General features: G+C 42.8%; 1 protein-coding gene and 1 long non-coding RNA gene across 2 annotated transcripts in view; both read right to left on the bottom strand.

Moving 5' to 3' along the window:
• Positions 1-341: 341 nt before the first annotated feature.
• LOC109484066 lies at positions 342-3,217 on the bottom strand. The gene is made up of 2 exons (XR_002141058.1): positions 3,139-3,217; positions 342-3,004 (listed from the first exon to the last, which is right to left on the bottom strand). It is a non-coding gene; the product is annotated as an uncharacterized LOC109484066 (long non-coding RNA).
• Positions 3,218-4,987: 1,770 nt separating this feature from the next.
• The window catches only part of LOC109484067 (ras-related protein Rab-4B), a 51,266-nt gene continuing 33,596 nt past the window's right edge, over positions 4,988-22,657 (bottom strand). Inside the window, exons 6-7 of the mRNA XM_019787277.1 lie at positions 17,711-17,806; positions 4,988-5,763 (exon numbers count right to left, since the gene is read on the bottom strand). Coding sequence (XP_019642836.1) covers positions 5,651-5,763; positions 17,711-17,806 — 209 coding nt within the window. The 3' untranslated portion in view covers positions 4,988-5,650. The remainder of the gene's footprint in view (positions 5,764-17,710; positions 17,807-22,657) is intronic.

Below are 22,657 nucleotides of genomic sequence, written 5' to 3'. Positions count from 1 at the left end.
AATGACTAAGTCTTACAAATTCGCAGGGACAACGTAAATCCATACTACAAATTCAGATGCAAAGCTAGGTGTGATTTTAATGCGAATTGGTCCCCCGAAACCTCTTCTTCACCTGATCGACCATTACTCTAGGGGTGCCCAATCTGCATTTGTTACATATGAAGCATTTTAAGGTTAAGCCAAGCTGGGATAGGCCTTGGCCACAGAAAAATAATGGCGTGCATGTTTAAACTTTCAGATCCGGCCTGGGTCGAAAAAGCCACCCTCGCTCGAAGTTCAGGGACAAGGATACAAACCAGTGGACCATCAAAGTCAATACACGTCAGTCAATAAAAAACTGCTTATGACACAATATTGGTATATTTAATCTTCACATCATATCACAGGCTCATAACTTCTCTCACTAGTGCACATGTATCATTCATAGAGATCTTCGATCTTGGCTAATATGTATCTGTTACATATAATACATGATAAGGCTACACTTTACCTACAGGTACTGTTTGTTAGATGCTGTTTTCACTCTGCGATATTTACAGCATTTATAGGGAATGGCTCACATATGTAGGTACTTTAACCTATCATTTGTCGGACATCTATACGTAGAAGCCTCACTTGAGCTTGCATTGTCTTTAGGTTTACCTAACGTAGAGCTACGGGAATGACATTGTGTGTCACAGAATAACTTGTCTCCTCAGTCTGACATGTATGGAGTATGTCCTCATGTACAGTCTTTTCCAGCAGCGTGCGTTTGTTTCTATGAGTGTGGTTTCTTTTCTGGGATACGAGACACAGCTATCCAATTGATACAGATATCAAGCCTCTACCAGGCTTCGGGAGGCAGCCGGAAAGAGGAAAAAAAATTGGCCAAATTGAGAGATAACATGTACTCTCTATCGGACCAACTCCCCCGGTGTGTTATCTCTCCATTTGGCCAATTTCTACTCTTTCAGCTGCCTCCCAAAGCCTGGTAGAGACTAACAGACCTCGCCCTATACAATCTCTCCCAGTGAAAAGAAACTCTCATTTTTCTCATAGAAACAAATGCTACTAGAAAAGTCTGTACAAGAGGCTTTCTGGAGAACACATAGCTACAGAGCTGCACTGTGCTAATCTGATGGACTATGGTACTTGGCATTAGGCTTCTCCTCTCTTCCACTACATCCTAGCTTGGCATCGATGCCTACATCAGAGCAGGTCTGGGTGTCCTGTTCACATTACAGCGACAACTGCTGAACTCACTACGGCTTTCGCCTTTTTTACACAACGTTCACGACAACTTACAACTCTTGAAATCACATTGGTAGGTTTCTTGTAGAGTAATGCGATCGGAACGGAAGGAAGACAACACTTCTACTAGGAGCACAAGGCAGAAAGAATGCTGACAGTTTTTTTCTTCTCTTTAAACACTAAAAAGTTGACCTAATTTTTCACTAAACTGGTATGGCCGCACCGGGGAGTTAATAGAGCATTTTTTAAGACTTCATCTTTTCTACTAGTCGCTGCGTTTAGCTGCATTTGATTCCTATTGACAAGAAGCATGTTTCAATTCCAGTTTTACAACTTTGTGAAAAGTTTATGACTTTACACAACAGTATTCCGATCATGCGTGTGGTCCCCCGCCTCTGTACCGGACATGCGGACGTGCAGTGCAGAACACATGACTAAACGACGGGCTGCCATGAAATGGCACTTCAGTGAATATGTATGATATGGTCTCAAGCTAGTGGAAAATTGACTACTGTTCAGGCTGTCAAACACGCGCCGTGATGTATGCAGATGGACTCGGAATCGCCAAATTGGCAACAATCCCTTCCTAATGGAGAGACATGAGCCTGGGACTTGGAAGTAGATTACTGAGATTACGGAATTTCTCCTTGAACCTATGCTTCACTTTTTTTGGACAGAATCTGTCTCTGACGAGAGCCTTTCTGCAAACCCGGCTTCATTGTCGAGCAGTCGTTTCTTGGTGTTCTGCTGTCTGGTCCGAGTTGTTTTCAAGGCTTCGCGAATACATAAATCTCTCGCCGAAAATGTCATCCAAATCAGAAACGGTGAGTCCTAAATGTTCCATGACAACGGCTCGCCAAATGCTAATGAGCTTGTAAAACCAGTCAGCAATTTACTGCCGTAAAACGGTTCATTTAACGCCACAAATTCTGCCTGCCCGCGCCTCGTCCGCAGTTAAGGGAGCTCCGGAGACTTCTGTTGTCTCCCAGCTTGTTTAACCTTTATTAACACCGGAACACAGAAACCTGGTTCTATCTTCATATGGTGCGCGCGAAGCAGTCACGAGGAACTGTTGTCGTTTGGAAACGGTGATTGCATGCCTACGTAATGTGGGGAATGTGCCGAAAACATTTGAATAATAAAAAACTACTTATCAACTGAATGTTTGTATCTCAATCATGGTCCGAATCACTGTTCTGAAAATTTGAAATCTTGCAAGACCCTCTGAAATGCTATTTCCGAAAAGGCAATTTGAGGAGCAAATTTTGCTGGTAGACTAATTTAGCTTAGTTTAATGACATTTCATTCCAAATCTTTACCATACGATTTTGTCCATCAAAGATTATGCAAAATTTTTGTCCGTTATGAGCTGCGAAATTCTGTCAAATGATGGACCCTGGCTAGAACACTGGTCTAAAAGTTCTCTTGAATACAGTCGGATATGCTACAGAGACCACCAGGCCTTGCATGGGCAAAAATGTACATTTTGGTAGCCTCCTGTGCAGGCCTCTGAGTCACAACGGGTATAAGTTTTAGAACTGTTAATGACTCCTTTTGCCAGCCATCATACAACCTACCAGCCAGTCAATGGCAGTTTGTCCTGGATGGCCAGAAAAGAACATCTTAACCCTGGTGTTAAAACTAACCTGCTTGGAAGCCTACAAAGGAGGATAACATTCTGAGGTGGTTGCAGTTTGTTTGCTCAGCCCTCCAGCTGGGGTTCCTTTACTTTCACTCCTTCCTAATCTTTTAAGAGGTCAAGAGTCTGCACCACCTGACCCTTCTCCCACAATCCTACAAGAGCCTGCTGTCTCTCAACAGTGCTGAAGCCCTGGGGAGGGGGGAGGGGGGCGGGCGTTTCAGAACCCCACAAGGTCAAGTGGAGGTCAAGAGCCCTGTCTGCACCACTTGACCCTTCTCCCACAATCCTACAAGAGCCTGCTGTCTCTCAGCAGTGCTGAAGCCCTGAGGAGGGGGAGGGGGGCAGTTTTGGAACCCCACAAGGTCAGGTGGAGGTCAAGAGCGTTGTTTGCACCACTTGACCTCCCACAATCTTACACCTCTCTAAGAACCTGCGCGTCTCTCAGCAGTGCTGAAGCCCTGGGGAGGGGGGCGGCTTTCAGAACCCCACAAGGTCAAGTGGAGGTCAAGAGCCCTGTTTGCACCACCTGACCCTTCTCCCACAATCTTACACCTCTCTAAGACACTGCCTGTCTCTCAGCAGTGCTGAAGCCCTGGGGAGGGGGAGGGGGGGCAGATTTTGGAACAGGAATGAGCCCCACAAGGTCAAGTGGAGGTCAAGAGCCCTGTCTGCACCACCTGACCCTTCTCCCACAATCTTACACCTCTAGAGCCTGTCTGTCTCTCAACAGTGTTGTCAAGCCCTGGGGAAGGGGAGGGGGGCAGTTTCAGGAACCGGAATGACTGGAATGAGCGCCACAAGGTCAGGTGGAGGTCATTGTACATGGAGTAAATCTACACGGACATGTATAGCCAGAATCCAAACTTACACTTGGACCTGAACGACATAGTGTTACTCCTACACAGTTTGACATACATAGGTGTGTGTCACACCTACACATTGCTAGACATAGGCATCACTACAAGGTCATGTAAAGGTCAAGGTACATGGAGTAAAGTTGTAGCAAGAATCCAAACTTACACTTGGACTTGAACGACATAGTGTCACACCTAACAAACTGTGTTACATGTAGGCATTGTTTTCCATGTACATGTGTACCTCTTGAGGCTCCAGCAGCAGGTATGTAACATCTGTGTCCATAATATCACCAGGGTCCATAATATCGCCACCTTGAGAAATAGTGTGCTTAAAGATATTTTTACTGCAACATACCCTAGGTATGTACATTTGAGGTGTGAAGGAGTGCATACCAAAAGTATGTTGCAGTAAAAATATCTTTAAGCACACTATTTCTCAAGGTGGCGATATTATGGACCCTGGTGATATTATGGACACGGATGTTACTTTCCCCAATGTCAATCTTCCATTGCTGTGAACAGCAGCCTTTCCTGTGTTATTCTTGTTCAAGATACAGACTGAGTTATAAACCAGGCATCTGCATTTGAACTGTAAGATGAAAGAAGAAGTATCACACTTAATACAACCAACCCAGATGTGAGCACATCATCATTTTTACAAGTTATGGTTCATATCAGGAGATTTGGAACTCTCAGTAAAAGGTGACAGTAGGGTTTGGAATTAAATCTTATACATCATCATGGACTAACATTAATGTTTATTCACAATGATTTAAGTTGTGGCCGTGCTATGTACATATGGGGTCCTTCACAGTTCCGAATCGGACCTGAAACATTTTTTTTCTAAGAAGTCACAACGAGACTTTTGTGCTCCAAAATTCAGAGATAAGGCCACACCAATTTAATTTCTTGGTTAACGGATTCACCCGCTTCATTTTTTTCTGATTTGCAAATAAAAATAAAAATTCAAAATCAACTGCAAAATGCTCATATTTTGCCCTGAACTGTTGAAAACAGTCCTTTTCATCCTAGTTGTTACAGTTATTCCATCTTTCAATGCAGTGGTATCATTACCTTACCTAGTGGTATCATTAAAAGTTCAAAATTCATTGTTTACAATTTGAACCAGCCTGGTGTGTTGACTTCGTGGCTCCTATCTTACCATTTTAGGCCATAATAGGATGCCCAAGCCTGTTTTTATTTTTATTTATTTTTCGCTCGCCCGCTCAATTATTTTTCTAGAAAAATCCGTTAACCAAGAAATTAAATTGGTGTGGCCTAACCACAGTTACTACAAAAGGTCTACCCAGTAATAAGTTACATCTCAATCACATCTATTGAAGTCTTAATCAATCATGTCCAGCATACAATCATTATCTCATACGGGAATATAACATACAATAGGTACATACAGTACTCTGTGCTAACATTACGTCAACATTAGTATCCTACAATGCACAAGCAGTAATATTGTTCCTCTGTGACATACACAACTCTCTGCCAAGGCTCTAGCCAGCTCAAATGTTTTTTCCGTCAGTCCAGGTTATGAGACTGGATCTGGGGGAGACTGTTTGCAATCTAGTTGGGGGCTGTGGGCAAATTTTGGATTTTCAAGCCTCTAAAAACACTATTTCCCACTTTCTGAATGACAAATCATGGGGTCAAGAGTGGTGTCTTTGTTGTCCTTTGGATGTTTTTATATTTTTACCGCAGATTTAAATTTTTGTCAACTGTGACGGATTGGTTCGCAAAAATTTTGCTGTCACGGGCCGCAATTGACTGCGATTGACGGAAAAACGTGTGCTGGCTAGAGCCCCGCTTCCTGCTGTCTCTAAACCTCCTTAATAATTTGTGGCATGTTGTCTGTATCCCCTGACGGTCGGCGGTTGTCCCACGCAGCTCGGGATGACTGCTGCTGTTTCTACCCACAGGTGCAGTGGGGGTTTCTCTGCTGCTGCGGTTGTCTGGTGATCCTACGCAGCGACGCGTCTCCGTACTGGATCCCAGATCCCATTCTGTCCGGATCCAGCTCGCCTGCGGGAAAAACAACAGAGGAGTGGAATTACGTCATGCCTTCAAATATCAGAGTTATCAACCAAGAATTGAGGTATTCAAAAACTCGTATTTCCCCAGAACTATCGTAGACTGGAACTCGTTGCCACCAAGCACAGTTGGGGCATCATCACTAGAAAGCTTTAAACAACTCCTGCAATCAAGTGTGCAAAGATTGAGTGTAACAAGTCGTTCAGTGTGATATAGCTAGCTGCCGCCGCGCCGCGTGCCTGCAAAGCTGGTGTGTTACGCCGTAGGGCGGTTATACCGGCTATACAGATACAGAAGCTGGTGTGTTACGCCGTAGGGCGGTTATAACGGCTATACAGATACAGAAGCTGGTGTGTTACGCCGTAGGGCGGTTATACCGGCTATGTCGGTGAAGGTTAGCCTGTAAGAAACAAGGAAAATAAATGTTACCTCTACTTAACATCATTTCAGTCATTTGAGAATGTTAAGAAAATAAGTGTGTGTGTGTGAGTGTGTGTGTGTGTGCATGCGCGCGTGTGTGTGGGGGTATGTGTGTGTGAGTGTGTGTGAGTGGGTATGTGTGTGTGTGTATGTGTGAGTGAGTGTATGATACAGATACATTTCTTCCTTGTGTGGTCATGCATTCCATTGTCAGTTGTGCCTAAAGTAGAGTAAATGCCAGTGTTTTAATGCCAGCCACTCCCACATCCCTTGGAAGATGCCTCCGGGTTCATTCAACCTTCCACAAAAGTATATTCCCATGTTTGCTATACATAAGTCCAGTCAAAGCTTGCTATAAACGTACCACATATTCTACCACAACTTCTGTTCCCCACCCACATTTCTTCCTTATGGGGGCCTGCATGGGGGGTCCCAACAGAGCTGGCTACGTATTACCCTGAATTCAGGAAACCTCTCGATTACGCTTTACGTTAAATTCCAAGTGGCTACAGCACATTATGTAGAGTTAAAACGGTGAATACGATCTACGCAAAATGCGCCAGTAACGCTTTATGTTGAATTAGAGCAGTCCGTCTACAGTCTACGTAGAATTAAAATGGCCGATTACGCTCTACGGAAAAGGGCATGCGGGCCCCCTTGTGTGGTCATAGTGACTGCCAAGTGTTCCTTGATCAGCTAGAGTAGGGTAAGTTATTGTCAGCTTGCTGTGGGTTAATGTCATCCACCCCCGCATCCGTTGAAAGCTGCATCTGTGTTCATTCAACCTGCCACACAATTATATCACTAGACAGAAAATTATTATTTCAAACCCTTGCCAGCCAGTCACGGCAGTTAGACTTGGGACACCCTCCTGGGAAAATTAACTCCCGAACGCTGGTCTAAGTGTTTCGCTGCGTGGGATATCGCTGTGACTGGAATGTATTCCCACTGCAGGTTTTCACATATTCTGAGGAAAACCACAGGGGTAAAGCTGGCCTGTATCGTGGCTTAATATGATATGATAAACCTTTGAAAGGCTCTTACAGACGCTAATCATGCTAACAACTGCATCATACGTTGGGTAGAAATACACGTGTGTAAGGAGGGCCTGCATGCCCTTTTTTGTAAGGCGTAATCAGGCCTTTTTACTTTAGACTTCGTAATTCGTAGGCAGCCTCCGCAAAAATCAACGTAATTCGTAATAGGACATTAACCACAAGTCGTAATCAGCTCTGAGACATTAACATAATTTGTAATCGGTGGCGAAAATTTTGCGTAATTCGTCATCACTACCCCCCATGCAGGCCCTCTGAAAGTATTGCATGCATGACGCTGAAGAAGAGTGACGCATGTCACTCAAAACGTCAGGATGTAATCTCTGTAATTCATCCAGTAATGTACTAGTACATGACTGGTTTACTGAACTTCCAAAAGGTACAGTATCGCAAAAGCCCTTGACAGGGGGACTGAACTGCACTGATCTTTCCCAAAAGGACAGCTACTTTAGTGCACCTCTAGTGCACTAAAATCATAAACCACATATAAAATCTTGCAATCGAGTCTGAATTGCCATTGAATAATGTTTACCTCAATGCCTAACATTCATCAACGTACACAAGAGTACTGAACTAATCCCCAGAACTATCGTAGACTGGAACTCGTTGCCACCAAGCACAGTTGGGGCATCATCACTATAAAGCTTTAAACAACTCCTGCAATCAAATGTGCAAAGATCGAGTGTAACAAGTCGTTCGGTGTGATATAGCTAGCTGCCGCCACACCGCGTGCCTGCGAAGCTGGTGTGTTACGCAGAAGGGCAGTTATACCGGCTATACCGATACAGATATCTCAACGTAAGTATTGCATACATGATGCTGAAGAAACGTCCAGAAGTAATGTCTGTAATTTATCCAGTAATAGAGTTTGAATTGTTGTTGAATACTGTTTAACTGGATGTCTAACATTAAAGGCATCCAATGCGATTTCAGGGCAGCCAAACTGGAAATGTTCTGAATAAGGCAATCTTTGTGATATTGACACATACTTCTTCACATTACCACATTTGAATCAGTTTTTCGTACTTTGGGCTTCTAAAACTGCAGAAACAAGCCCCAAGATGAGTCTTTAATTTCCTGGGTGGTACCCTAAAAATCAGCCCAGGGCCCTTTCAGTGATCATTTTCTGTCAGAATTTTGGTAATTTTTCCTCCAAGAGGGTCAATATACATTGGGATAGTGTGGTTTTAACTCCGTATGTAGATAAATGACTAGAATATTGGCATTGGGTTTCCAAGCCCTAAAAACTGCACTGTAAGAATGTCTCAACATAAGGACTTCAGGACTCGAGGCCAGGATTGAGACACTCTCCCATTAGGCCACACCGACTTAATTTTATGGATGACATCCTCTGAAGACCCCCAAACTTGTGCGTGCGGGCGAATAAAAAAAAATTTCGACCAAAAACAAAAATGCTACTAAACCATAGGAATAGAAAGCTGGTATTGTGAAATTGCGGCAGTACATAGCGATGTACACGACAAGGCGGCACATGCCGGCTTTTGTGGAATTTACGAATCGGCACTGTAACGTTACGTGTGTAGTGAGTTCTTGAGTCGTGGAGTTTCGGTAGCCTGGGTGCCATCCTCCACAGTTACCACCGGCTCCGTATTGTCGCTAAGTACCATGGCTACCTAGGTCGTGGAGTTTCGGTAGCCTGGGTGCCATCCTCCACAGTTACCACCGGCTCCGTATTGTCGCTAAGTACCATGGCTACCTAGGTCTAGACCCAGTCCAGAGCCTCGGAGGACGTGATTTTTTTTTTTTTTGAGAACAGCCGAAAATCAGTGCGCGCGCGGATGTCATCCATAAAATTAAATCGGTGTGGCCTTATCCCGAATATCAAACGTGCCCTCAGAACTTCATGTTGATGGAAATTTCACCCTCCGGTTACAGATATCATTGCCAGACATTATAGGCTATTTAAGTGCTTCCTTCATCCACAACAATCAATTATGTAAAATCCTCGGGACATCAAAAAGTTCCTAGTAAATAATGAATCAAATGAAACTTGGTACAGTATGTTGAGGAGTACCGTAATTCACTTTATGTTCACGGTAGAAAAACTTCCCGGTCCGAGAAAAATGTTCGCAACTATACATTCGCGGTGGTGACAGGTGCAGGAAAAAGAAAGTCCAGGAATTGTTTGTTAACTGTTGTGATAAGTTCACGGTACAGAAGTAACAGTGAAAACAGTCAACATAACAGTAGAGTGCAAAAAATCAGGAATTACGATATTTTATGGCTTGATTGACATGTTTGATGAAGGTTAGACATCCAGGCAATACGATACGCCAAAAAGCAGTTACTCAAGCAACTGGATATGATTGTACAACCCCACCCTCAACAGGGAAGGGGGGCTACGGGTGGATCTCTCCGGCACTTGTGATATGGCACTCCCAGCCCCGAGAACAGACAACACTTAAGCTCCTGTTCTGCATAACAGGAGCTTTCTGACTAATTTGCATTATCTTGTCTTGACTTGTCTGACTTTTGTTCCATTTTCGACTTCCAAATATTTATCTTTGCTTTATTTGCAAATCAATCAATAGTTTTTGCTTATAAACCTGCATTTCCCCTCTGGTCTCTCAATCACTGACGAAAGCTAGTGGATACTAGCTGAAACGTCTGACGTTTTCAAAATCATATCCAGTTGCTTGAGTAACTGCTTTTTGGTGTGATTGACGTGTTATTTCTGGGAGAACCGAGCGCCGGGAGCGTCAGAAGCCGGGAAATTGGGAGTCAGTCTTGGGACTATGAACGTAATTCCTCCCTGCCTCGCCCCCGATCAGACAGGAGCCTATTTAATTTACAGCAATTAATGTTTAAATCCAACGAGTCTGAGTAGACTTCCCCCTGTGGGATGGAGCAGTTCACCACGCAGGTCAGGCCTAGGATAAAAAAAATGTTGAGATTACTGTTTCCCGACCGACCCTAGAAAAAACTGCCAACCCTAGCCTTTATTTGGACCCCTGCAAGGTACATAAATTTTTCAAGCTGATTTTTTTCAACCTTTCTAGCTCCATCTGACATCCGAAGTGATGAAATGTTGTACAATTGGTTCTCCAACATTGACATTGAAAATATAAGTGTCCTCATTCAAGCTTTACTTTGTTAAACTGTATTGTATAACTGGATCATTCGAGATCACCAAAATCTAAAGAATTGTAAAAAAAAAAAGATAATCCCTACCTACCGACCCTAATGGGGGGTGCCCTAATTCCGAGGTATGTTCCATGCAAACGCACAGACCTTTGGCAATAGTTTATCTGACCAAAAACCCGCGCAACATGAGATATAACATTGACAGATAAAGATCACAACGATTAAAGCTGCACAACTGTGTATTTCACTTGAGTGTAGCGCCTTGCACCCAAGCGTAATGGTTCGCGAAACTTACGGCAGGTTTTTGGTCATTTTGCCGGTGGAACGTTCTATCGCAACAGGGGTGCCCTAATTCCGACCTAGTGTTTAACACAGGTCGATCTGAGAAGAGAGTTTAGAAATTATAATACACAAATTATGACTAAAACAATCTACAACTGTTTTCTGTTCCACACAAGTCTTCTTTTTACGATTACGCGACTCGCTCCAAAGCGACTGTTTGAAAAGCAAAACCAGCATTTTTGATACGCTCGTCAACCCCCGAACAAGCGTCGAATTCACACAGATTTTTCACTCGTCTGTTGTCGGAGTGTACGAACTAAAACAAACTTTGTGAGATTACCGATATCAACACAAAAACATTGTCCATTCGTGTGGTTATTTTTAGGCACGTGCTCCCATGCATAACGCCGCAACAAGGATTTTTCAAACTAGTTCGGTATTAGGGATGGGTCGGAATTAGGGCACCCCCCGTTAATGTTTTCAGGACTGAAACTAATAAAAGGATTTAAAATAAAAAGGTAATTTTTCAGGAATGAAACAGGAAATATTATTTTTTCTCAGTCTCAGGCCACATCAATTTAATTTCTTGGTTAACGGATTCGCCCGCTTAATTTTTTTCTGAGGCCACACCAATTTAATTTCTTGGTTAACGGATTCGCCCGCTTCATTTTTTTCTGATTTGCAAATAAAAATAAAAATTCAGAATCAACTGCAAAATGCTCATATCTTGCCCTGAAGAGGTTGAAAACAGTCCTTTTCATCCTAGTCCTTACAGTTGTTCCATCTTTCAATGCAGTGGTATCATTAAAAGTTCAAAATTCATTGTTTAAATTTTGAACCAGCCTGGTGTGTTGACTTCATGGCTCCTATTGTACCATTTTGGGCCATAAATAATAGGATGCCTAGGCCTGTTTTTATTTTTTATTTTCTTCGCCCGCCCGCTCCATTATATTTCTAGAAAAATCCGTTAACCAAGAAATTAAATTGGTGTGGCCTCAGATCCGAGAGACAACATCGGACATCGGAGGAAAGAGGAGGAAGAAAACTTCTGCTCGGAGGCAGGAAAGTGATGAAGGAAATCCATACTTTGAGGCACGAGTGTCATAAAGCAGATATCCTCAGTATACCGAGGGCGGTGCGCACATTTAAGCAACCATCAGTAGACCCCAACATAAAACTTATCAGCCCTGCCTCCGGCCAGGATTAAGCGTTCCGGGTTTGTCAGTACTTGAAAGGGCGGGTTGATCTCTGTATACTCCGGGCAGTTTTCTCAGACATTCATTACGGGGGAAAACTTTGCGGAGCCGGGCCCTCGGAGGAGCCCATAAAGCATCTTCAGAGGAGATTGGTACATTTGTGTCCGCTTGGCGGGGGTGGAGGCCATTAGTGAACTTCACGGTCTGCTGACGGTAGGATGATCTGCTGGGGAGGGAGCAGGGCTGGAAATACTGGGTGCATGTTCACCTTAGTGCACCCAAAATTGGAGCTGTGCACCCAGTTTTTTTTCTGTGGGTGCACCAGTGTACCCAAATATGGGGGCCCGCAAGCCCTTTTCTGTACAGCGTATTCGGCGTTTTAATTCTACGTAATGCGTTGTAGCCACTTGAAATTTATCGTAAAGCGTAATCGAGAGGTTTCCGAATTCAGCGCAGAGCGTTGTCAGGACCCCCTTGCAGGCCCTCAAATATTTTTGTAGGTATCTCTGTACATATTAAATGTATAATAGTATACCAGATATACTTGGCATCTAAGGGTCAAAAAAGTAATAAGATCTTTGTTGTAGTACTTGTGCAAGACTTTGAAGTTAGCTCCCATTTCAAATTCAAGCTCAGAAGAGGAGCAGTATAAGATCTGTAATTAGGTTTTATTTTATATATGGTGCACCCAAAAAATTTTTTGTGCACCTATTTTTTTTTCTAGGTTGGGTGCACCAGTGCACCTATTCCCAACAATGAATTTTGAGCCCTGGGAGGGAGAGAGTCATCAAGTGGACATTTCAAGAGTCTGTTAACAGGAACCATCTGAGAAAACCGATTGTGCAACGTTTCATCACTCAGGCGCCAGGTCTTGGCCACAGAGCTAGAAAAGGTCAATCAGCTCCAAAAATTCATGTTGCTTGCAGAGGGATCCACAAACAGAAAAAAAAGGGTAGTGTTGGTAGTTTTTTCTGGGGCCAGTTTGGAAACAGGAAACACAACATTTTTTTCCTAGGCCATTAGCAAACTTCAGGCTTGGATGCCGGTTGGATGATTGTCGGGCAGTGTCTAAGGGGTTAGGGAGTCCTCTGGTGGACGTGGAGGTTGGGTGCACCAGTGCACCTATTCCCAACAATGAATTTCGAGCCCTGGGAGGGAGCCAGAGAGTCATCAAGTGGACGTTTCAAGAGTCTGTTAACGGGAACCATCTGAGAAAACCGATTGTACAACGTTTCATCACTCAGTGTCAGATCTTTGCCATGGAACTAGAAAAGGTTGATCAGCTCCAAAAATTCATGTTGCTTGCAGAGGGATCCACAAACAGAAAAAAAAGGGTAGTGTTGGCAGTTTTTTCTGGGTCCGGTTTGGAAACAGGAAACACAACATTTTTTTTTTTAGGCCATTAGCAAACTTCAGGCTTGGATGCCGGTTGGATGATTGTCGGGCAGTGTCTAAGGGGTTAGGGAGTCCTCTGGTGGAGGTTTGAAAAGTCTGTTAACAGGAACAGTCTGAGAAAACTGATTGTGCAACGTTTCATCACTCAGGCGCCAGGTCTTGGCCATGAGAGCTAGAAAAGGTCGATCAGCTCCAAAAATTTATGTTGCTTGCAGAGGTCCACAAATACCAAAAAAAGGCTAGTGCTGGCACTTTTTTCTGGGGCCAGTTTGGAAACAGGAAACACAACATTTTTTTTCTTAGGCCATTAGTGAACTTCAGGCTTGGATGCCGGTTGGATGATTGTCGGGCAGTGTCTAAGGGGTTAGGGAGTCCTCTGGTGGACGTGGAGGTTGGGTGCACCAGTGCACCTATTCCCAACAATGAATTTCGAGCCCTGGGAGGGAGAGAGTCATCAAGTGGATGTTTCAAGAGTCTGTTAACGGGAACCATCTGAGAAAACCGATTGTACAACGTTTCATCACTCGGGCGCCAGGTCTTGGCCATGAGAGCTAGAAAAGGTCAATCAGCTCCAAAAATTCATGTTGCTTGCAGAGGGATCCACAAAACAGAAAAAAAAGGGTAGTGTTGGCAGTTTTTTCTGGGTCCGGTTTGGAAACAGAAAACACAACATTTTTTTTTCCTAGGCCATTAGCGAACTTCAGGCTTGGATGCCGGTTGGATGATTGTCGGGCAGTGTCTAAGGGGTTAGGGAGTCCTCTATCTGGTGGACGTTTGAAAAGTCTGTTAACAGGAACAGTCTGAGAAAACCGATTGTGCAACGTTTCATCACTCAGTGTCAGATCTTTGCCATGGCAAAAATTTATGGAGCTGATTGACCTTGTCTGTTTTTTTGTGTTTTTTTTCCCTGTTGCTTCATATTATTTTTTTCATAAAAAAACTCTGAGAACCAACAAATCAAATTGGTGTGGCATACGTCAGCTTGTCAGAAGAACAGAAGATGAACACAAGTCTGTTTCCACGATGATGACTTGTCTGTTTTTTTTCCCGTCGTTCATATTTTTTCCAAAAAAATTCTGAGAACCAGCAAATCAAATTGGTGTGGCCTTATGCCAGCTTGTCAGAAGAACAAAAGATAAAGACATTCAAGAAGAACACAAGTTGTGTTTCCACGATGAGTTTTTTTCTCCCCTGTCGCTTCATATTTTTTTCTCAAAAAATCTGAGAAACAACAAATCAAATTGGTGTGGCCTACGTCAGCTTGTCAGAAGAACAAAAATAAACACGAGAAGAACACAAGTCTGTTTCCACGACGATCACTTGCTTGCCAAGAACCCTACAGGCTGCCTCTGACCTCTACAATTCCGACTGACCTTGGAGAGTTTTTGATTGGTTCTTTTGGGATCGGGTCTTTTCAAACGGGAGTGTTTCTGTTTGAGCCAGAGTGGTCCCCCGGTTTACCTGCGCGTGTGAGGTGGTGCGAACTCTGATTGCCTTTCTAGTAGGACTCAGCTGTAAATCAATACCTTTAGGCCACACCAATTTAATTTGTTGGTTCTCGGATTTTTCAGAAAAAATATTAAGCGACAGGAAAAATAAAATAAAAACAGGTCTGGGCATCCTATTATAGCCCCAAATGCTACAATAAGTCAAAACAAAAGGCTGGGTTGAATTTTGAACTTTTAATCAAACCGCTACATTGATAGATGGTAAAACTGTACGAAGAAAAGGACTTTCCTCAATTGTTGGGGGCAAAATACGAACATTTTCAGTTGATAACCAGAATCTTTTTTCTTTTTTGAAATCAAAAAAATATGAAGAGGCAAATCCGTGAACTAACCAATTAAGTTGGTGTGGACTTAGTTGGAGTCTCCCGGATTCTCCTCCTGTGTTAGCGTATCTCTATCATCCATGCAGGGTTCTCACCAGGATTTTTTCACAGCGTAGGGGTCAGGGCAACAGAAGGGCAACTTTCTGCGGCCCAAGTCGCACATTGAGTCCCAAAAAAACATGACCACAGCAGGGGGTCTGGTATTCTCCACCAAAAATTTGTAACTTGTAACACTCTGAGACACTATTTCTTGCTTATTGGAAGATAGATTTTGTTATTATAGCTTCATTCTAAAGTTTTATTTTCATTTTTTGAAAGATTGATGAAGACTCTCCCCCCAAAAAACACCCCTACGCTGGTTGAAAGACAGCAGCGTAGTGGGCTAAATCACAGCGTAGGGGGCCGGGATTCTCCTGCTTCGGTGCATCTCTATCACTCGCGCAGGTAACAAGCAGGGCCTTCACATCAGCCGCGCAACAGATAAGGACTCCAAAAGCCTCCCAGATACGTTTCCAAAGCGCTGACAGTCTGCGAAACGCAAACCCGCAGTAGTTTCATCCTGCTGTGCAATTTGTAGGGTGCGTGTTGGAGACTGATACGGAGTGAAGCATGGGCTGGGCAAGCAGAAGGGATGTGGACAAGTCCAGGGGCTGCCATCAAGGCTCTCCGGTACAGGGAAAAAAAAACACATTTAGACACGAACTAGACAGTGATTCAGTTTGCAGCGGTGTGGCACTGAACGAGACAGAGAAGATAATTACTGAAAAGCCAGGTGTTGCTGACAGGAGCCGTGTGTTGTTAATCTGTGTAGTTCTACTCCTACACTGTAACAGGTGGTCACACAGATAGGGAAGGGAGATCTCAGGTTGCTGTACAGGAAGGGTTAGGAGAAGTATCCAACAGAGTGTTACTCCCACATATGTCCAGCCTTGCTGCTGTCAATTTTACTTTCCTGGACCAATAAAACATAGTAGCATTCAAGCACGTACAGTCACCTACAAACAACTTACTGTACCAGTTACTACTAGTACCTTGCAAATTAGTAGAATCATATTTCCAAGTCCGTAAAGAGAAAGGAGAAATTACATGACAAGACATTTGAAATTTTCCTGCCAATTTTGTCACTTGTTCATTTCTGCTCCTCCTGGTCTCTGTACACATGTACAAACACACAGACACACACTACACACACACACACACACACAAACACTCACACACACACACACACAACAAACACACACACACACACACAACACACACACACAAACACTCACACACACACAAGCACACACACACATACACACACACACACACACACACAAACACTCACACAGACACACACACACACAAATACACACACACACACACAGACACACACACAGACACACATGCACACACATACACTCACACACACATCCTCACACACACACACAAACACACACACACACACACACACACACACACACACACACACACACACACAGACACAGACACACACACACACACGCTCACACACACAAACACACACACACCCACACCCACACACACACGCTCACACAAACACACACACACCCTCACACACACACACACACACACACAAACACTCACACACACAGAAAGTCCTGATCAGCCCAAATGATTCCACCCCATCAATTATTCCAGGACAGGTTACTGGTGAATGATGTGGCTGTTTAACAAATGGACGGTCCTTATTTCATAATGAATGGAAAATTAGCAGCAATTTCTCTCCTGGGTTAAGCCTGGAAATTGCGGTTATCAAATACTCATAATCATGAATTTATAATGTGCTGACTGCGTTTCCTGACACAAGGGACATTTCAAATCTACATAATTAAATAGAACCAGACAGTGTGTTTTGATGGAAGCCAATACAGAGGACCACACTTATTATTGAAAGATCTAGAGGCTGGGTGATACATTTTCATCAGTGTGTATTTTTCTCTGTCTTTGTTTATTTCTTCTCTTATGCATGTATATCAACTGGTGAGAAAATAATTCAGAAGCTTTATTATTACTTATAGTTTAAGTGCCCTCACAGAGTTACCGGTAGGTAAAATGGACTTACATGCACACATGAAGATGATTGCAAGCACACTGAACTTGCATGTTATAAGGGAATAAAATGTTTTAAGGGACATATAATTCAAGATCAACTATGTTAATAGAGAAGAATGGCATGTAAAAGACATTGCCTATAATGTACATTATAATGTTTTACTGTTACTGTCAATAGCACCGTTGTGGAACATGAATTCATTCATTCGTTTGCTAATTCGTTTGTTCTTCTTCTTTATCTTCTTCTTCCGGTAATGTCCAACTGCCGATACCGGCAATAATTGACATGTCTCGGGTCGAAGGTCACCAGTGTGACTGAGTCTAGGCCGGACTAGACACCCTCGAGACAAAGGTGGCCAGAGACGGGGATTGGACAGTGTCTGTGGGCAGGGCGTTGTTTGTTTGTTTGTTTGTTTGTTCATTCGTTCGTCTGTCCGTCCGTCCGTCCCTCCCTCCATTCATTCATTCATTCATTTGCTCCCTCACCTGATTCGATCTTGGTGAGGATGTTCAGGAAAAAAGCTAACCTGATTCGATCTTGGTGAGGATGTTCAGGAAAGCACATGTGAAAAGCTCACCTGATTCGATCTTGGTGAGGATGGACCGGGAACACTTGAGGAAAGCCTCCTCCACGTTCTCCCCTGTCAGGGCACTGGTCTCAAGGAACATGATCTCTGCAGAAAACAAGAAAGGGCAGGGTCAAAAAACAAACAAACAAACAAAACAAAAATTGCCTGTCAGGGCACTGGTCTCTAGGAACATGATCTCTGCAGACAAAAAAAAACAAACAAATAAACAAACAAGTTCAGTTCAGATTATCCTTAATAAGGTGACAGCGTGCTGGTCTCAAGGGGCATGAATTCTGCAGACAACAATAAAGGCATGGAGTCAAACAAACTAGAAAGGTAACATCTGCAAAACAAATGCATAATGTTTAACTTCACAGTACCAGGAGTCTAAATCCCTCCTGCTACAAGATTGCAACATGATGTAACCCAACACTAGTTACCATGGTAACAGACCTCTGGTCCAGGTCATTGACCATAGTTGTTTGGAGAAGAAGAGGAGGAAGAAGAAGAAACAGAGCAAAAACAACAGTATGTTTTCCTTCCAAAATTAGTAAAAAATTAATGCACGCGCTGATGTCATCCATAAAAATTACTTGCTATGGCCCGATGTGAACCCTAGAATACCTACACGTACCTGTCTACCCAATTATAGCCACAGCTTACCCCGTAGATGATATATATGACTTATGATGAGACAGAATGCGGGGAAAATTTGTTGAGAATTTCCCCGCAATTTGAGCGACTTAATAAGAATCAGGAGATGTGCAGGCTGTAATGCCTCCAAATTGTCCTGTCTGCAGAGGCATTTAGGAATTACTACCTGCTTCCAGAAACTGAATTGACAGGATTTTGAAGGATTTCATTGGTTATTCAGCCTAACGACAAGATTTGGAAAATGTCAAAGATGCGGATTTCGTAGAATGACGATTAGAAAGACCTCAAAGACTTTCCAATGAAAAAGAGGATTTCAAAATTTGGTATTTTCTTCCAGCAAGAAGATTTTGTCATTTTCTAGATAGATTTTGTCTGGATGGCGATCCAGTGTGCACCACAGTCCATCTACATTCTTTTGGGAATGTTCCTTACCATAGCAAGACTTTAGACATTCAGATGAGCTACAGTAACTCTATTATTCCTTATGAATTGGCTCAGAAAGCGGAAATAATTGGGCTGGTACAGTTATAGCAATAACCTACATCCTACTCCATCTTACCTACTACTGTATGCAATATCTCTAAGTACATGTACAAATGTATATAGTATTAGAAGCTGGAATGCCAACACAAAACTTCATACTCCTTATGATGAGCCTTCCTGTATACACTTTATATACTGTATATATAACATCTGTGTCCATAATATCACCATAGTCCATAATATCGCCACCTTGAGAAAAAGTGTGCTTAAAGATATTTTTACTGCAACACACCCTAGGTATGTACATTTGAGGTGTGCAGGAGTGCATACCAAAAGTATGTTGCAGTAAAAATATCTTTAAGCACACTGTTTCTAAAGGTGGCGATATTATGGACCCTGGTGATATTATGGACATGGATGTTATATATATATATATATATATTCTGAATAAACCATTCATATTCCGATTTGGGAGGTTTTCCACACCTAAGCGAGGGCACATTTCTCCCTGCGCTGTCAGCGTGATGTCTACTTCTAACTCCTACAGGGAGATAAGAGTGATAAGGATGTAAAGGTACGCCAGACACCGTGTATGGGGTCCGCATGCCCTTTTCCGTAGAGCGTAATCGGCCGTTTTAAATCTACATAGAGCGTAGACGGACTGCTCTTATTCAACATAGAGCGTAATTGGCGTAGAGCGTAATTCATGGTCATGTTTTGTTTCATGTAATGCGTTGTAGCTACCCGGAATTTATCGTAAAGCGTAATGGGGGAGGCTTCTTGAATTAAGCGTAATACGTAGCCGCCTCTCAAAAATTTAGCGTAGAGCGTTGTCAGGTCCCCCCCATGCAGGCCCTCGTGTATATCACAGGTAAACATCTGTGTCTACCCCACACCTGGGACACAGAAGACACTTCCTACAGGCTATGCCATTAACACGTTTTCCCCTGCAGCTACCTACGCATTTACAGACATGATACATGCTTTCCTACAGAAAGGGAGAGCAGGGCTCGAAATGGACCTATACCATTATTACGTCACAGTTTGTTTACCGCAATGAATGCCGGTCAATCGACGTTTATATTGTACAGGGGTGCGTAGCGCGTTGTGCGTTTGTGTAGCATTAGCCTAATATAAGGCTTTTAGAAAAATAATCAACATCAGAATGTCAGCCCTTCTTTTGTTTATCAGGCAAACGTCCCGGCTTTTGGACCCGGAAAAGTTCCCATAATTTCCTGTCTACTCTGCAATTATATTATATTGTGCCTGGGAGTGAACATGAATAAAATAAAGTTGATATCAAGTTAAAGTTCCCAAAAACAGGTTGGGACAGGTCATCCTCACTTTGGGACAATTGAGATTTATTTTTGGGACAGTGTTATTTGTTTATTGTTTGTTTATTTCAGTTTGCACATAAAAATAAAAACATAATGACTATGTACAACCAAATTGTAATTTCTAAAAATTTCCTATAGGTCAGACATACACTATATATAAGAAGTACAGTATTCGGTAACTGACTGATACCAGTCAAACCTTCTGCATTACAAAGCACTTAAGATCCGCATCTTTACTTTACTTAAGCCCCCAAAACCCAAGCAACTCTTATAACAGACAGCAGAATTCATCAAATTTATTCACCGGATTCCCGGTTCGATTTACTTTTACGATTACGGCCAGGCAAAAGTAAAAACATCTGTATGCAATAATCAGGGCTGGAAATACTGGGTCCATGTGCACCTTAGTGCACCCAAATTTGGAACTGTGCACCCAATTTTTTTCTGTGGGTGCACCAGTGCACCCAAATATTTTTGTAGGTATTATATTCTTGGCATCTAAGGGTCAGAAAAATAACAAAATTTTTGTTGTAGTACTTGTGTAAGATTTTGAAGTTAGCTCCCATTTCAGATTCAAGCTTTAAGTTAGAAGAGGACCAGTAAGATCGATAATTAGGTCTTGTTTTTTATGATGCACCCAAAAATTGTCTTGTGCACCTAATAATTTTTCAGGTTGGGTGCACCTATTCCCAAAAATGAATTTCGAGCCCGAATAAACATCATCCAGACAGAACTATCCCGAAGCAGGGATTCTCAACCTGAAAACAGAACTAAAAGCAATCTTAAAAAGAAGTCAAGAAAACCACTCTCGTCACACCAAAGTCTTTTCATAAAGCGGAGAAGATACGTCTCTCGCATGACGCCAAGTCTGGGAAGACATTCATCCCCCAGATCCCAGCGTAGATCACGGTTTCCCCCGGAATGACGGTTGTACCGTAAAGGCCCGGCGCAGATTTTTATGGAGGGCCATTAAACGTGTTCTTATCAGCGGAGGGGCTGATGACTTTATCTATGGTCAGCCCTGCACAAAGGCTGGGCAGTAATGGGAGCAGCCTGCCCATCTATAATACATGCGGCCGTTTGGTGCAGCGATCGTATCATCCAGACAGCCCGGTGAAATATTGGTTTGTGTTTCAGAGCACGTCGGCAGAACGTACTGCACCTGCGCGAAACCCGTAGTGTATTATACATAGCACTTCGGTAGAATGTCTCATATAAGGTCGTAATAGCGCATATAAGATTAACATCTCGTCTGTAGTTTCCAAATGTTATGTTGGAAAAGATATCCTCTGCAACAGGCAAAATTCCAATGAAACGTTGGCCAAAAATCCACCGAAAAGCATAAAAATGTGGGGTTCTGCGCAGGCGCAGTACGTTCTGCCGACGTTTTGTGTTTCAGTACCTTTTGTGGCAACTCGGTTGAACCTTGATACTTTTTAAAAAAAATTTTATATATGGCAGTTTGGTTGGACTCTGCTACTTGTTTTTGATATTTTATATGTGTGGCAGTTCAGTTGCACCATGCTACTTGTTTTTGATATTTTGTGTGTGTGTGGCAGTTAAGTTGCACCTTGCTACATATGACAGCTGCGTGAAATATAGGCTTGTGTTTCGATAAGTTTCCCTGTTGCCAGCGTACTCGTGTTTTTTATATTTAGTGTGTGGCAGTTCAGTTGGATCTTGCTACTTGTTTTTTAAATTTTGTATGTGTGGCAGTTCAGTTAAACCAAGATCCTTGGCTGAACATTGCTACTTGTTTTTGATATTTTGTGTGTGTGTGGCAGTTCAGTTGGACCTTTTTACTACATATGACAGCTGCGTGAAATATAGGTGTGTGTTTCAGTTTTTTACCGTTGCTTGCGTGGTTGTGTTTTTTGATACTTGGAGTGTGGCAACTCGGTTGAACCTTGATACTTAAAAAAAAAATTTTATATATGGCTACTTTTTTTTAATATATATTTTGTGTGTGGCAGTTCAGTTGAACCTTGCTACTTGTTTTTGATATTTTATGTGTGGCAGTTCAGTTAAACCAAGGCACTTGGCTGAACATTGCTACATACGACAGCTGCATGAAATATAAGTGTGTTTCCCCACCACTGGCATAGTTGTGATTTTGATATTTCATCTTTTGTGTGAGAGTTTGGTCGGACCTTGCTACTCTTTTTTTTTAAATGTAGTGTGTGGCAATTCAGTTGCACCTTGCTATGTATACATACGACAGCTGCATGAAATATAGGTGTGTGTTTCCCTGTCACCACCGTAGTTGTGATTTTGATATTTCATCTTTTGTGTGGGAGTTTGGTCGGACCTTGGTACTCTTTTTTCTTAAATGTAGTGTATGGCAGTTCAGTAGCACCTTGCTACTTGTGTTTGATATTTTGTGTGTGTGTGTGGCAGTTCAGTTGCACCTTGCTATGTATACATACGACAGCTGCATGAAATATAGGTGTGTGTTTCCCCACCACTGGCGTATTTGTGATTT

The sequence above is a fragment of the Branchiostoma belcheri genome, unplaced genomic scaffold, assembly GCF_001625305.1.
Source record: "Branchiostoma belcheri isolate BF01 breed outbred unplaced genomic scaffold, Haploidv18h27 scaffold68, whole genome shotgun sequence".
NCBI classification, from domain to species: domain Eukaryota; kingdom Metazoa; phylum Chordata; class Leptocardii; order Amphioxiformes; family Branchiostomatidae; genus Branchiostoma; species Branchiostoma belcheri.
Note: the sequence above shows the minus strand (reverse complement) of the source record. Positions and strands in the feature narration are given on the sequence as shown.